Source organism: Hemitrygon akajei, unplaced genomic scaffold, assembly GCF_048418815.1.
Source record: "Hemitrygon akajei unplaced genomic scaffold, sHemAka1.3 Scf000173, whole genome shotgun sequence".
NCBI classification, from domain to species: Eukaryota; Metazoa; Chordata; class Chondrichthyes; order Myliobatiformes; family Dasyatidae; genus Hemitrygon; species Hemitrygon akajei.
Window position 1 is genome coordinate 455,049 of NW_027332059.1, and position 17,632 is coordinate 472,680.

At 46.0% G+C, this 17,632-nt stretch overlaps 1 protein-coding gene across 1 annotated transcript; it reads left to right on the forward strand.

Annotated features, from left to right (window-relative positions):
* The first annotated feature begins 1,386 nt into the window (after nt 1-1,386).
* On the forward strand, nt 1,387-3,883 carry LOC140724210 (uncharacterized). The gene has a single exon (XM_073038699.1). The coding sequence runs from the start codon at nt 2,256-2,258 to the stop codon at nt 3,039-3,041; it is 786 nt and encodes a 261-aa protein (XP_072894800.1). The 5' UTR covers nt 1,387-2,255; the 3' UTR covers nt 3,042-3,883.
* The last annotated feature ends 13,749 nt before the right edge of the window (nt 3,884-17,632 follow it).

Here is a 17,632-nt window from a genome sequence, read left to right on the forward strand (position 1 = left end):
CAGGGAATTATGATGTTGTAGCCATTACTGGGAGTTGGTTGCACCCAACAGTCTGAGGGATTTAGAGGAACAAATTTGTAGACAGATCGCAGACCATGCCAAGAAACAAAGTTTGATTCAGTTGGTGATTTTAAGTTTCCATATATTGACTGGGACTCCCATACTGTAAAAGGACTAGATGGGGTAGAGTTTGTCAAATGTGATCTTAATCAGTACATAGATTTGCCGACGTAGAAGTGTGCAGGAAGCTGTTAGGAAATGATCCAGGGCTGGTGACAGAAATTAGTGATCATAATGCCATGAGATTCAAAGTAAATATGGAAAAAGAGAGGTCTGGACCCACGGGTTGAGATTCTCAATTGGAGAAAGGTCAATTTTGATGGTATCAGAAAGGATCTGACAAGTGTGGTTTGGGACAGGCTGTTTTCTGGCAAAGGAGTACTTGTAAGTGGGAGGCCTTCAGAAGTGAAATTTTGAGGGTGTAGAGTTTGTATGTGCCTGTCAAAATAAAAGTTGAAAGATTACTGGTGCAGGGAACCTTGGTTTTCAGGAGATATTGAGGCCCCGGATATTTTGTTCCTGTAAATGCCTCAGACTGTTGGGTGCTGCCAAGACTCATTAACGACTGACTCATTAATCATCATTCCACATCCTGAACTCATCTGACTTTTTTTAAGTCGTCTTCTGTTGGTTTCTAAACGCTTCCCAATAGTTTTTGCTCTTTTATTTGCCCTCTCTTTGGCTTCTATGTTGGCTTTGGCTTCATATTTCAGCCATGGTTGTGTCCTCCTGCCTTTTCAATGCTTCCACTTCTTTGGGATGTATCGATAACTCAGCTCCCGAATTGCTCACAGAAACTCCAGCCATTGCTGCTCCGTTGTCACTCCTACCTTTCCCCGTCCAAACAAGTTTGTCCAGCTTCTCTGTCACAGAAACCTGGAGAAGTTCAGTACAGAAACAGGCTACTTGGCCCATCTAGTCAATGCTGAAAAAGCATTTAAGCTGTCTAATGCAACTACCTGCACTGGGACCATCACCCTCCATACCCCTACCATCCAGGCTCCCATCCAGACTTATAAATGGTGAAACCGAGCTCATATTCATCACTCGTGCTGACACCTCATTCCGCACTCTCACAACTATTTCAGTGAAGAGCTTTTCTACACGCTCCCGTTAAATTTTCACCTTCGCCACTTACCCATGATCCTCTGGTTATCATCGCATCCAACCTCAGTGGAAAATGCTGCTTGCATTTACCCTATCTGCACCTTAATAATTTTGTATACTTCTAACAAAACCTCAAAGCAATGTATGATTCGCTTGTTTATGTTTAGAGCATATTTTAGGTGAAAAGATGATGAGAGGCTTTGATTGTGTGGATAGCCGGAGGCTTTTTACCAGGTCCAACATGGCTAAAATGAGGCTCATAGTTTTAAGGTGCTTGGAAATAGAGGGGATGTCGGGTATTTTTTTACACAGAGAGTGGTGGGTGCGTGGAATGCACTGCCGGCTATTTGTGTGAGAATATTTCAGTTACTGTGGGGCCAGGCACCCATGTAGCTCAGTGGGAACAGGGAATAATACCAATGGAGAGAGTCAAACTGAGCCAGGTAACAAATTGGAGATGACAGATATGCCCCATTCTTATAGAGACAGGAAGTGCATCAGAGAATTTGATGGTTATTCCAGATACCAGCACTGTGCCCAGTTAGAAGATGATTTCTCTCTCCAACTTGGGTTGAACTTCACTGTAACAGTGTGATGCCAGATCACACCTTAGCAAATCAAGTGATCTCATCTGAAATGTTGTCCTTCCCCCACTGATGGATTTTGTAAATCTTTTTCCAGGTTAAAAATGACGAGGAATTTGTCTACAGGAATCTCAAACAGATTACACCAGTTTTGCTGTCTCTGTCCAGATATTTAAGAAGTGCAGCAAGGGATTCACTCAATCATCCTTCCTGCTCAGACTGTGGAGAGGGATTCACTCGATCATATGACCAACTGGCATGCCCGTTATTTTACACAGGGGACAGATCATTCACCTGCTCAGACAGTGGGAATTGATTCACTCGGTCATTTCAACTGAATGTACATCAGCAAATTCACACTGGGACAAGGCCATTCACCTGTTCTGTGTGTGAGAACGGATCCAGTGGTCTTCCCACCTGTGGACACACCAGTCAGTTCACACTGGGCAGAAGTAGGTCATGTGCTGAATTTGTGGGGAAAGCTTCATTCGGTCATCTGACATAATGGCTCACCAGCGAGTTCACACCGGGGAGCGTCTGTTCACCTGCTCAGACTGTGGGAAGGGATCGACTTGCTCATCTAACCTGAAGGTACATCAGCGAGTTCACACTGGCGAGAGGCCTTTCACCTGCTCAGACTGCGGGAAGGGATTCACACAGTCCTCCTCCCTCGTGGCACACCAGGGAGTTCACACTGGTGAGCGGCCGTTCACCTGCTCGGACTGCGGGAAGGGATTCACTTGCTCATCTAACCTGAAGGTACATCAGCGAGTTCACACTGGAGAGAGGCCGTTCACCTGCTCAGACTGTGGGAAGGGATTCACTCGGTCAGCCGACCTAATGGCTCACCATCGAGTTCACACTGGGGAGAGGCCATTCACCTGCTCAGACTGTGGAAAAGGATTCACTCGGTCATCCACCCTAATGGCTCACCAGCGAGTTCACACCGGGGAGCGTCTGTTCACCTGCTCAGACTGTGGGAAGGGATTCAATTGCTCATCTAACCTGAAGGTACATCAGCGAGTTCACACTGGTGAGAGGCCTTTCACCTGCTCAGACTGTGGGAGGAGATTCACTCGATCATCTGACCTAATAGCTCACCATCGAGTTCACACTGGAGAGAGGCCGTTCACCTGCTCAGACTGTGGGAAGGGATTCACTTGCTCATCTAACCTGAAGGTACATCAGCGAGTTCACACTGGGGAGAGGCCATTCACCTGCTCAGTGTGTGGGAAGGGATTCACTCAGTCATCTCAACTACAGAAACACCAGCGAGTTCACACTGGGTAGAGGTCATTTACCTGCTCAGACATTGGGAAGAGTTTCTCACAGCCATCTCCATCAAATGTGCATCATTGAGTTCACACTGGGGAGAGGCCGTTCACCTGCTGTGATTGTGGGAAGCGATTCACTCAGTCATCGAGGCTTATGTAACTCTCGCTTCGGCTAGCAGCTTAATGTAGGGGGTGATAGCCCCACAGCCCGGCCAAACTTGAGAAATCTTGTTTGGGTGAATGCTGTGTGATGTGTCCCCTGTTACAAATCAGTTCCCCGAAATAACAAACAGTACACAGTATCCGATTAAACTATTGAGCTTTATAATACTTACTTTGAATACAGGGTTAGCAAAGTAAACAAAAAAAGAAGAAAAAGAGCCCACTGTCTCCATTTGCATCTTTTCATCTCCCCCAGCAAAAGACCACAAAAATCTCTCTTCCAGACTCACAAGAAAGAACATTTCTATCATCGGAAAGCCCCGCACTCAAAAACCCGTATCTCTAGTCGTATTATAAACATTGCTGCTACAGAGAAACCATTACCTCAGCAGTGAAACATTGCAGAGAGGCCATTACATTAGCAGTCAAACCTTACGGCATGTTACACTTGTGACACACTGTTCACATTGAGGAGAAAGTTTCAATGAGCTGCATGCTGGATATTTGTCCGTCACCGTTGCTGAATGCAATTTCGAGAGTGACTGTCGGTGCTGAACTCTGCAATTATTGATGCGATTCACCACACCCAGTTCTGCACCCTGGTCACTGGTCATGGGAGGAGTTTCTTCTTTCACCTTTAATGGGACTGGTGTTTAATATTCTGGATCTGAGACAAATAAATCAGTTTATTTTAAACTCTGTCTCTGGTACTTAAGTGAATTTCTAACACACCTAGTGTACAGTAGAGAGTCAACTCTGGCCAGTTGGACCCTGCCAATGATTCTGTTCCATGACAGTCCTTTCAAATCCTCCCCTGTACGGCCAAAACGGCATGGTTTTCCTCTTCCCAGACAGATCTCTCGGAATTCTTTGGTGAAATGAGAAAGGTGGTGTGTGTTGTTTGTTTGGATTTTCAGATGGTTTTGAACAAGGTGCTGCACCTGAAGCTGCTTAACAAGACACCAGTTCATGGTATTTGATGTCTCTGTGCCTGTTCCCGCTGAAGTTTAGAATTATGGGCGGGGTGTGGAGTTGTGGGGGCGGGGTTCCCAAATACTGTAAAGCTGGGATGGAGAGGATGTTTCCCATAATACGGAGCCCAGGTCCAGGGATACACCCTCAGACTACAGGGAAATCAATTCAGATGAGGAGGAAGTCTTACGATATCATGTTTATTCAGCATGACCGTGTCTGATCTATGCTTCTGTGCCCTTTCCCCTGTATCTCCAGCTCAAATGTACCCAGCCACCCGCCTACACTCAGATAGATAGACACTTCATTGATCCTAAAGGAATTTACATGGAAGATTTAGAATTTTAGAAAATTCCATATGTCTCCATTTAAAATGACTGGCCCTTTTCGATCCCTGTCAGTTTCTCTCTCACTGATCAACAGAGATATCAAAAGGCCCGTCCCTTTCCCTCGTATATCTCCACCGGCTCAATCCCTGGTTTCTATCCCAGTTTAACTCCTCATCTCTCTTCCCTCCCATATTCCCTCCAATCTCTCTCCTCCGTCATTCTCTCCCATGCCTCCTTCTGCCCCCTCACTCGCTCCCTGTTTATTTCTCACCCACATCCATCTCCCTGCCATTTTCTCCCCTCACTGGTTGTCGCCACCATCTCTCTCCCCTGTTTCTTGCCTCCGCCACTTCCCTCTCATCTCTCCTCAGTCTGTCTCGCTAACACTCCTACTGTCTCTCGATTCTCTCTCCCTCTCTTTCAATACCACCACTCAGCCTGTTCTCTCTTCTCTCTCTCTCCCCCCACTCTCTATCTCTCCCTTTCCCACTTTCCCTTCTCTCCTTCTCCCTCTTCCTCTGTCTCTCTGTCTCTTTCTTTCCCTCCTCTGCTTCATCCAACTCCAAATGCCAGTAAGTTCCGCTGTCACTTGCACATTGAAAGGTGCTATTATGGAGTGAACATGGGCCGAGGATCCGGGTCGGTCTGTAAAGGTGGGGTGTGGTTTGTAGACAGAAAGTGGAGTAGAGAAGTGAGAGTGAGAGGAAGTTGGGGTGAGCAGAGTAAGAGAGGGAGGTGAGGAAGTGGGAGAGGTATTAATAAGATAAGAGTGGAGAGGAGGAAAGGGAGAGTGGGAGTAGATGGAGGAGAGAAGCAGAGAGGAATGTGTGCTGAGGATTGAGAGGAGGGTGAGGGGTAGGGAGAAAGGGACTGTCAGATCTGGTGAGCACACTATGGAGAGAGGAAGGAGCAAGATGTTGAGGGAGCTGCACACACTCAGTGTTGAGGGAGTTGCATTTCCTCTGTCCCACTCACAGTAACTCTTCTAAGGATGTATTTGCATCAACAAAAGCAGGATTCAACACGCTGTGAGTGTGTGCTATTCTGAACTGAAATGAAAGCTCAACCCAGAAAGATGAAGGAATTATCACAATGGAACAGTGATTCCCTCTGGGGGCAGTTACGTGTCCTAAGATGGCTTTAGGAGCAAATAGCACTCGCCGGGGGTGGGGGGCATTCGAGATTCCTGGCGGGGCAATGCTGCCTCTAACTTGCGGTATCAGACCTGATCGACCGTTAGTAGAGCAGGTACTTCCAAAAAGGATGTGGCACTGGAATAAAGGAAGAAGCATCGCACTGCAGGCCTTGAGCATTCGTCGTCACAACGGGTCTGACACTTGGCGATCTCGTCCGACCTTACCAACCTAACAGACGTCGTTGGGGATTAGCAACGAGGGTGCTCGGCATTTCGCCTTGACTTGCGGCACTAGGGCTGGGAAACACTGCTATAGAAGAAAGAGTTAGCCAATAGATCAGCATAATCGTCCATGGATGAGATCCCCACGATGTGAGCAAAGGAGGAAAGCGTCCAACGTCAGACTCAAAGCTGGAGACCTCTTCCCAGAAACTGCGTAGTTCCTTGTGTCAATACAGGACCAGGCGGTTGACACAGAAATAACAAAAATGCACATTAAAAGAGTCACAAACTCAAGACGAAGTGTTGTGCTCTAAAGCAGAATATGCCGTTTGATTGCTGACAAAGACGCCATCAAGTGGCAAGCATCATTCACCAAAATCCTGCTTTATGAGACGATCATGAAAGATACTATCAATGACAATCAATACAAGCCTGATCCAGTTTTAGATTCGGAGTGAAACAATTGCATTACTACCGATCCGTTATTAGAGATAGGACGATACATGATCCCATCCGGATATAATATCACAGGATAAACATGCAAATTAGATTTACTGAATAGATACAGCCATTCCGACACACACAGCACGCTGAAATCAATAAGTGAAAAAACCTGAAATATCCCATGGCGTTGATAGCAGTGTGACGTCATTCACTAACGCTCATTTTGGAAGGGATTCAATCGGCCATCGCAGATACATCAACAGCTTCGCACCCGGAAGCGGCCGTTCACCTGCTCCGTGTGTGTGAAGAGACTCATTCAGTTAACCCACCTTGTGATGCTCTAGTGAGTTCACAATAAATAGAGGCCACATTTCTGTCCGGAGTGAGCAAAAAGTTTTACTCAGTCATCCCAGCTGCTGCAACACCAGCAACTTCACATCAGGGAGGAAGTTCAAATCAGCTCTGTGTTAAATATTTAACCATCACGGTGACTGAAGGCCGCTGCAGGTTCATGAGGGACTGTTACTGTCAGATTCTGCAGTTCTTGCGGCTGCTCATCGCACCCAGGACTGAACCCTGGTCACTGAGCATTGGAGGAGTCTGTTCTGCTGATGTTAGCCTTAAACTAGACTGGTGTTTAATATTACGTTCACTCTCTACTACACTCACAATGTACACTAGAGAGGCCACTCAATCCATCTGGTCCCAGTCCATGTTTCTGTTCCATATCAGTATCTTAAAGTGTATCTCTGCCGTTTATCTCTCATACTCTCTGTTGCAAATAGTCACTATTCCGTGGGAGAAGAGATTTCCCTTGAATTTCATGGAATCATAGAAATCTGCAGCAAATTACAGGCCCTTCAGCCAACAATGTTGTGCCGACCATGTACCCTACTCCAGACAACTGCCGAGAATTGCCCTACCACAGAGCCCTCTGATCTTCTAAGTTCCATGAACCTATCTAAGATTCTCTAAACAGACCCTATTGTATCTGCCTCTACCACTTCAAGCAACTTAAAATATTTTCACTCATTTCAAAGGACTGGGCCTCAGACAGCTGGGTTGCTGCAATGCATCTCTAAAGTCTGACAGCAGACTAGCGAGTGAATCTTCGATGGAGCAGAATCAGAAACCAAAGAGTTGCCAGCACCAGTCAGGGCTTTGGGGCTCCAGAAAAAGATGGGGTCTGGAGGTTTTGAGCAGGTGGAGGGAAGAGGAATCAGACCAGCAGGATCTGGCTATGGATAAAAGATGAGAAACATTTGGAAACTGGTTAATTGAAAAATTGGTTAATTTCTACAAAATATTGCAGGTAATCAGCAGATCAGGCAGCAAATGTGGAGAGGAATAAATGGACAGCATTTAGGCCGAACCCCTTCAGCATGTCTGGTCTGTGTACTCCTCTGCTTAGTTGCTGCCTGAACTGCAGAGTTCCTTCAGCATTGTGTGTGCTTGCGTTCCTCTTTTTCCAGCAACTGCAGAAACATGCCCACTCTGGGTGATCAGAATGGTAATCTATACGGGAGACAAAGTAGATGGGGGAGGTTTTAAATAGTAGTTTTACATCCATATTTACTCAGGAGATGGACACAGAGTCTGCAGAAGTGAGGCAAAGCAGCATCAACCTCATGGACCCTGTACAGATTACAGAGGTGGAGGTGTTTGCTGTCTTAAGGCAAATTGCCATGGATCAATCCCCAGGGCCTGAAAAGTTGTTCCCTGGGACCCTGTGGAAGACAAGTGCAGAAATTGTCGGAGCCCAAGCACAGATATTTAAATCATCTTTAGTGACAGGTGAGGTACTGGAGGATTGGAGGACAGCCAATGTTGTTCCGCTGTTCAAGAAAGCCTCTAAAATTAAACTAAGAAATTGTACATTGGTGAGCTTGTCATCAGTTGTGGGAAAGTTATTGTAACGTAAGTGCAGGAACTCGATATACAAGTTTTTGGATAGATGTGGACTGATTAAGGATAGATAGCATAGCTTTGTGCAGGGTAGGACATGTCTAACCAATCTTATAGAGTCTCTTGAGGAAGTTATCAGGAAAGTGGATGAAGGCAAGGCTGCTGATGTTGTCTACATGGACTTTAGCAAGCCACTTGGCAAAGTCTCACATTGGAGGTTGGTCAAGAAGTTTCAGACATTCAGCATTCAAGATAAGATAGTAAATTGGACGAGACACAGTCTTTGGGAGAAGCCAGAGTGTGGTAGCAGATGGTTGCCTCTCTGACCGGAGGCCTGTGACTAGTGGTGTGCCACAGGGATCAGTGCTTGATTTGTTGTTGTTTGTCATCTATATCAGTAATCTGGATGATAGTATGGTTAGCTGGATCAGCAAATATGTGGATCACACCAAGTCTGGGAGTTTAGCGGACTGTGAGCAGACTATCGTGGCTTGCAGTGCGAACTGTACCAGCTGGAAAGATGGTTTGAGAAATGGAAAATGGAATTTAATGCAGACAAGTGTGAGGTGTTGTACTTTGGCAGGACCTATTAGGGTAGGTCTTACACAGTGATTGGTCGGGAACTGAGAAGTGTTGTAGAGGAAAGGAATCTGGGAATACAGGTCTATATTTCACTGAAAGTGGTGTCATAGTTCAAAAGGTACAGAGAGAAAGATTTTGGCCCATTGGCCTTCATGAACTAAAGTACTGTCAACAATAGACGGATGTTATGTTGACGTTGGTGAGGCCTAATTTGGAATATTTTGTGCAGTTTTGGTCACCAACCTACAGGAAAGATGTAAAAGAGGTTGAAAGAGTTCAGAGAAAATTTACAAGGACGTTGTCAGGTCTGGAGGGCTTGGGTTAGAAGGAAACATTGAACTGGACTGGACTTTATTCCTTGGAAAGTAGAAGGGTGAGGGGAGATCTGATGGAGGTATTCCACAGTTTTGAGGGTCATAGATGGGGTAAATGCAAGCCAGATTTTTCCACTGAGATGGGGTGGGACCACAACCAGACGCCATGAATTAAGGGTGAAAGGTGAACTGTTAAGTGGATCAAGAGGGAAAACTTGTTCACTGAGATGGTCATCCAGGTGTGGAATGAGCAGCCAGCACAAGTGGTGCATGCGAGCACGATTGCAACGTGTTAGAGGTTGGTATAGGTACCTGGATGGTAGGGGTATGGGAGTGGAAAGCGTAAATAGCTTGGCACCAACGAGATGGGCCAATGTGTCTGAATCTTTCTATGACTGTGACAAGAATCTTAAACAATACTAATATTCACTCTAATTTCTTTTAACAGCTGTGCAGACCAACCATACACCTGAGCAGGAGATATTTACGTGGTGTTAAAACTGTGGTACTTTAAGTTAACAGTACATAAAATAAAATCCCAGCTGCACATCAACAAAGGGTATTTGCATGAGAGTGTTTCAGTTCCTGTGGGGCCAGGCTCCCATGCAGCTCAGTGGGAACAGGGAATAACACCAATGGAGAGAGTCAAACTGAGCCAATTCACAGATTGGAGAAGGTAGAAATGCCCAATTCTTATAGAGACTGGAAGAGTATCAGAGAATTTGATGGTCATTCCAGACACCAACCATGTGCCCAGTTACAAGATGATTTCTTTCTGCAACTTGGGTTGAACCTCACTGTAACAGTGTGATGTCAGATCACACCTTGGTAACTAATGTGATCTCATCTGAAATGTTGTCCTTCACCCACTGATGGATTTTGTAAATCTATTTACAGGTTAAAAATGACAAGGAAATTGCCTATGGGAATTCAAACCAGTCTTGCTGTCTCTGTCCAGATATTTAAGAAGTGGAGCAAGGGATTCCCTCAATCATCCTTCCTGCTCAGACTGTGGGAAGAGATTCACTCTATCATCTGACCGATTGGCATGCCCGTTATTTTACACAGGTAACATTCAGCTGTTCAGACTGGGAATGGAATCACTCGTTCATCTCAACTAAAGGTACGTCAGCAAGTTCACACTGGGACAAGGCTATTCACCTGTTCTGTGTGTGAGAAGGGATTCAGATGATCATTCCAGCTGTGGACACACCAGTCAATTCACATTGAGCAGAGGCTGGTCATCTGCTGAAATTGTGGGGAAGGATTCACTAGGCCATATCTGACCGAATGGCACACCAGCGAGTTCACACCGGGGAGCGGCCGTTCACCTGCTCAGACTGTGGGAAGGGATTCACATGCTGATCTAAACTGAAGGAACATCAGCGAGTTCACACTGGAGAGAGGCCGTTCACCTGCTCAGACTGTGGGAAGGGATTCACTCAGTCATCCTCCCTATTGGCACACCAGTCAGTTCACACTGGGGAGTGGCCGTTCACCTGCTCAGTGTGTGGGAAAGGATTCACTCGATCATCCTCCCTATTGGCACACCAGTCAGTTCACACTGGAGTATGGCCATTCATTTGCTCAGACTGTGGGAAGGGATTCACTCGGTCATGTGATCTGCTGGCACACCAGCGAGTTCACACTGGGGAAAGGCCGTTCACCTGCTGTGAATGTGGGAGGGGATTCGCTCGGTCATCTGATCTACTGATACACCAGCGAGTTCACACTGGGGAGAGGCCGTTCACCTGCTGTGAATGTGGGAAAGGATTTGCTCGGTCATCTGATCTGCTGGCACACCAGCGAGTTCACACTGGGGAGAGACCATTCACCTGCTCAGTCTGTGGGAAGGGATTCCATCGATCATCCGACCTTCATAGACACCAGCGATTTCACACTGGGGAGAAGTCGTTCACCTGCTCAGACTGTGGGAAAGGATTCACTTTATTATTTCACCTACGGAGGCACCAGTCAGTTCATGCAAGGGAGAGGCTTTTCACCTGCTCAGTCTGTGGGAAGACTTTCTCTCAGTCGTCCACCCTACAGATTCACCAACGAGTTCACACTGGGGAGAGGCTGTTCACCTGCTCAGACTGTGGGAAGGGATTCACTCGGTCATCTCATCTACTGAGACACCAGCAAGTTCACACTGGGGAGAGGCCGTTCATCTGCTGTGAGTTTGGGAAGTGATTCATTCAGTCAGCTTATCAACTCAGACAGCAGCAAGTTCACACTGGGTAGAGGCCAATCAGGCTTTGGGAAAAGATTCTCTCAGTAATCTCCACCAAATGTGCATCATTGAGTTCACACTGTGGAGAGGCCGTTCACCTGCTGTGAATGTGGGAAGGGATTCACACAGTAATCTATCCTTGTGACACACTACCGGGTTCACACTGGGGAGAAAGTTTCAATAAGCTTCATGCTGGATATTTGTCCATCACCGTTGCAGAATGTAATTTCGAGAGTGACTGTCGGTGCTGAACTCTGCAATTATTGCTGCTGCTCACCACACCCAGTTCTGCACCCTGGTCACTGGACTTGGGGGGAGTTTCTTCTGCTGCACATTCACCTTTAATGGGACTGGAGCTTAATCTTCTGCATCTGAGACAAATAAATCAGCTCTATTTTAAACTTGGTTTCCAGTACTTAGTGAATTTATAACACACCTTGTGTACAGTAGAGACTCAACTCAGGCCTGCTGGACCCTGCCAAAGATCCTGCTCCAGACAGTCCTTTTAAATCCTCCCCTGTTGTTCATCTCTCTCTCTCTCTCTCTCTCTCCCTGTGGTGATGGGTTCCAAACAGTCACCACTCTAGGTGAAGAGGTTTCCGTTTTATTTTCTGCAGACTGAAGAAGTTGAGCTGACTGCAGTTCTGCTTGACATGTTCTTCACCCCTCAAATCTCTGCGCTGATAGAGAATGACATTGGTAGTTAACCTCCTTATTCAGGGCACATTCCACATTATGGGTCATTTTCCCTGCTTCTACAGGGTTGTTATAAAACACCACTCTCCTCTAAAGACTGAAATCAGAATGGAAACCATTAATTGGATGTTCAACTGAGCAAGGTCAGAAACCGGAGGCGGGTCCGCACAGGGCAGAGTTTGGTGTACTGGAGGATGGTCGGGGTAAGAACGTATGATGAGGAGAAGGGAATCAGCAGCGGGACGTGGCTACAAATGACAGAGTGGAAACATTTGGAAGCTGATTGACAGAGAAAATCTTTTGTTTGTCTGACTGATGGCACAAGCAACACCTGTGGTGAGGTGCTCTGCTGGTCGAAGAACATGTGTGTGTTGGGAAAAGTTTTATCTATTGAAGCAGTTGTTCCTGCTTGTTTATCTTGTAATGTTATATCCGGAAGTTTATTATAGATTGTCCTTTGTGAAATAATGTATTGATTATCATATAATTTGTAAGATTTTGACTCTAAAACTGTATCAGGCTGGAATTTATGGTGCCTTTATGAAGTGATAGAGGGCATTCGTGAGTTGGTATTTTAAAGCAAGATTTTGGTGAATGATATTTGCCAGTTGTTAGTAGCTTTGTAAGTAATCAGATTGAGTTAAACTGCTGCAGGATCCTGGACTGTGTTGGATTGTGTCTGGCTTCTCTTGGCATTTTCTGTACTTACTGCCTTGTTTGTTGTATTTAATGTATTTCTGATTTTTTTTTCTTTCTTTTGTTAACTACTTTGTCCTGTTTTTCTGCAAGGGACCCCTCTGTTTCTGGGAAGAGGTCTCCAACTCTCTGTCAGGTGCTCAATGCTTCATTGTCACCATCTCGTCTGCTGAGGTCATTGGGATGTCTCCCATGGAGGGTCATACTCATTCCAGTGGTTGATGTTTCCTTCCATAGTGATAATTAATTTTTCAGAGTGGGCCTCACATTGAAGTTTCCTGGTCTGTGTTACTTATCACAATTGCATATACACACATGGAGTACTGAATCCTGTTCATTTTTGATGAAAATATATACTTAGTTTTATCTGACTCTTGTGTGATTTTTTTTTCATGTGTGTTATTTCTCTTCCTCCTTCTGTCCAAGGTAGTGTTATTCTAGTGGGTTTGAGTGCCAATAGTCTTTTCTGAAGTTCTTATTTATCTTTGTAAATTTTACTGATTGAAATGGGACAAATATATTTTTATAAAAAAAGTTAATGTCGGTATTGATGAAAGTTCGTATTGCCTCTGTTGTATTTGTTAAGTATTGAGCTCTGTTTTGCAGTTTTTTTTAAGCCTTGAACTAAATTTTGTCAAAGGGTTTTTCTATTTCCACTACTTTCTATTCTTGTTGGTTTTCCACATACGTGGGAATCAAGAGCCCCGATGAATGGTCTTGGCCCAAAATGTTGATTCCCATCCATAGATGCTGCCTGACATGCTGAGCTCCTCCAGCACTTTGTGTGATGTTCTCAGATTTCTAACATCTGCAGGTCCTCTTTTTGACTGCTTCTTTCAACGGATACTGCTCGACCTGCTGAGTTCATCCAGCTTGTTTGTACGTCTTGATTTGACCACAGCATCCGCAGTGCACTTTGTGTTTGCAGGTCCTCTTGTTTCCCAGATACCTACCTGTTTATTGTAAGAACAAGCCAAGAACAAGCGGGTAGTGGGGTTGTGTGGCTTTGTTGGTAAAATATTAAATACAATCATTAGAAAGAGGTGGCATAGGGTTGGAAAGTGCAGAATCTGTGGGTAGAATTAAAGAACTGCAAATGTAAAAAAAAACCCTGATGGGAATTGTATAGAGACCTCCAAACAGTAGTAAGTATGTGGTCCACAAGTTACACTGGGAGATGGAAAATGCGTACCAAAAGGGCAATGTTACAATAGTCATGGGGGATTGTCATCCAGGTGATTAGGAATATTAGGATGGTGTTGGTCTCAGAGGAGGAATTCCTTGAATCCCTACAAGATGCTTTTTTAGAGCAGCTAATGGTTGAGCCCAGATGGGGATCAGCTATTCTGGATTGGGTGTTGTAATGAACCTGAATTAATTAGGTCACTGAAGTTGAAAGAGCTCTTAAAGACAAGTGATCTTAATATGATCAAATTCACCCTGACATTGAAGAAGGAGAAGCTAAACTCAGATGTGGAATAAAGAGAATTAGAGAGGCGTAAAATAAAAATTGGTCAAAAGTGATTTGTAAAGTACTTGGGTACGGATGAAAACCAAGCAGCAGTGGTTGTTATTTCTGGAAGCAATTCGGAAGGCACGGGATTTACACATCACAAAGAGGAAGTAGAATTATAAAGGTAAGGTGACAAAACCTTGGCAGATAAGAGAAACCAGAGACAGCATAAAAAACAACGAAAAGGCATAGAGCAAAAATTACTAGGAAGTTAGTGGATTGGGAAGCTTTTAAAAACCAGCACAATGCAACTAAAATAATTAAGGAAAAGATGGAATACATAGGTGAGCTAGCCAGTAATAAAGAGGATACCAAATTTTTCTTCAGGTACATATAGTGTAAAAGAGAGGCGGAAGTGGATATCAAACCACTGAAAAATGATGCTGGAGAGGTAGTAATGTGGTGGGAGTGCAAAGTGATGGCAGGTGAACCGAATAAGTCTTGTACATCACTCTTATCTGTCGAAGATGCTGACAGGAATATGGAAGTCCCAGATGTCAGTGGTTAGAATGTGTAAAGTCACGATACTCGGAAGAAGATTCTTGGGAAAGAGATGGTCTGAAGGTAAATAGGTCACCTGGACCAGATGATGTACACCCCAGAGATCTGAAAGAGGCATCTGTAGAAATGTGGAGGCATTAGCAATGATCTTTCGAGAATCGTGAAGGAAATTCTATCCTAAGGAGTTTTATCCTTCACTACTCCCCCCTCCCAGTTTCACCTATCACTTACCACTTCTTCCACCCCTTTCACCCCCACACTTGTTCCTCTGACGTCTCATCTTTATTTTTCCCCAGTCCTGATGAAGGGTCTTGGCCAGAAACGTCGACTGTTTACTATTTCCCTTATATGCTGCCTGGCCTCCTAGTTTCCTCCAGTGTTTTGTGTATCTGTTGCTTGGATTTCCAGCATCCACAGATTTTCTCCTGTATTTGATCAAAGCAAAGGTGGGGTCATATAATATAGCAAGAAAATAGTGGGAAGTTAGAGGATTGGAAAGCGTTTACATAACCAACAGGTGACAACTAATAAAACACACTGGAGAGACAAGATTAAAAATTAAGGTAAGTTTGACAAAAATATCAAGTATCAAAAGTTGTTCAGATATAGAAAGAGTGAAAGCGAGGCAAGAGAGTTACTCGGGCGTGGCGGTGGATGAACCCAAGTGCAGAACACGGATGCGGAGGCAGAGTCAGGAGTCGTTATTAATGGAGTCGGTATCCAGAAGCGATGCTAGACCAGTGTAACGGGGGGTTTCTTTTTCTTTGTTACTGTGTATGTAATCAAAATGGCGTCTTTGTTTTGTTAAAAGTAGGAATGCTGGCGCCTGTGTTAATAGTAGGAATGCTAGCGTCTTTGTTATGATAAGTGCTGGAAGCTTGTTTGGGACTGTAAACTGATTGTTGGCGGGGATTTTGGGGAGTCGGCGCGATGGAGTGAGAGAGAGAGAGAGAGGACGGGATGCTGGAAGATGGGCGACAGAACGGACCCCGAGCGGGGGGGGGGGGGGGGTCCCCGGCCCAAAGTTTTCGGTGATGAGAGGAGACAGAGACAGAGGAGTGTGGAGCGTCTGGTCGACCACCGTGGGGGTCCCAGGAGGCGGGTCGAGGAAGTCGGAGGGAATCGAATGGTGGCCAGAAGACTTCAGTAATTGAGCTCCAACGGTTGTGCATGAAGTGGTTTGGACTTTGATAAGTTTGGCGCCTTTTCTTTATTTTCTTCTTCATATATACTGTATCGTTAGTAATCGCTTAGTTATAGTAATCTTTATAAATTGTACTCATTTAATCGCATAAGGTGTACTGTCTGTTTTTTGGGCGAGGTGGGGACATCACACAGCACCCACACCAGCTGATTACCCAGTTTGGCGGGGCCGAAGGCTGCTCCCCCTAGACGAGAACGAGCTGAGCGATGCCTGAGGCGACCCAGGGGTTACATTGTGGGGTGTTCGTCCGGGATTGATTTGTGTGGAAGCTGTGTGATCGCCCTCTTTAAATTATGTCTGCGGCGAAGAGCTGATGTGCCTTTGTGGGTGTGCGATTGCCGGTTATCACTGCATGTGTGTTGGGTGGGGTGGCTGCTGTTGGTAGCCCGGGGGTCGTTGTTCGAGTTCCGACTAGCGCTGACGAAAAGGTGGTGGGGCCATGGGCTGTCCATGCTGTTAAGCGAGCGAGGAAGGTCTGGTTGGAATGTTTCAGCAGTGGTAGGCTCCGCTCGGTTGTTGGAATAATGTCCAGCCCTAAAGGGGCGGAGCAGACCTCTCAGTTGTTAGGTGAGTGGCAGTGCTTGGCTGAGGGAAAGCGACAGGGATTGGTTGAAAGTTTGAGTAGGCGGGCTGGTAGCGTTGTTAGAACTGTCGGGCGCAATTACCTCGAAGTGACAGCTGCCAGTTCTGGGAACGTGTGGGAAAATGCGTGTGGTTCGACTGGCAGTCAAATGCCGCAGCTGGGGGGCTTATCATATCCGTGGCAGGAGATTGGTGGGAAGTTTTTAGGGTATCCCTTTTGGTTAGGAGGGCAGATAAATTGCTTGCGGAGACAGGGGGATCTGTCAAGGGGATCAGTTGTTCCGTTGATCCGAGAGATGTCGGGAAACTTAGAGGAGGCCCAGTGGGGGAACGGCTTGGGGTCTCTGGGGGAGCACGTTCCCAGCAATGTACCAAGGAATCCCCGCAAGGAACAGACCCTATTCCTGAAGGCTTAGAGGGACCACGCACTCAGGTGTTGTTACGGATGGATGGAAGTCAAGTTAAAGCCATCCTCGGCACCGGGGCACCGGTTAAGTTGCTGTACAGTTTGTTTTATAACCGTTTTTGGAAGCCTTTACCCTTGACGACATTGACGGCACTGGAGATTTGGGGTACCAGTGCCGGTGATTATAAAGACGACGGTTGTTGGTCAGTGAAAATGGAGTTCTTAGAGGCAAATGTGGAGGTGACTGAGGTTCGTGAATCGTTAATGCTGATGTGTCCGGACACTGTTGAGACGGGCAGCGTTTCGGTTATGGAGAGAACCAATATCCTGTTGGTGCGTTTGGGGGCCTGCCCGGAGGAGGCGGGTGAGAGCTGTTTGGAGGCATTATCAATGCACCCAGAGTTTCGAGCTGCTTGTGCGGACGTGTGTAGCAGCATTGAGCCGATACCGAATTCAAACAAGAGCCGGTGGTGGTATGGCCTGGAGGAGTATCTGAGGGTGAGACCCTCTTAGTGGACGCTGCGAAATACCACCAGGGAGGGGAGTTGACTGCTGAAGACACCTCGGTGAGGCAGAGGTTGCGGCGACTGGCCCCTACAGCGTGGCAGACGTAGGCAGCGTGGGTGTGGATTATATTGGGCCGTAGAGGCGATGGCCTATCTGAGTGGTGCGAAGAGGTTTAAGGTGCTGGATCTGAGGAGTGGATATTGC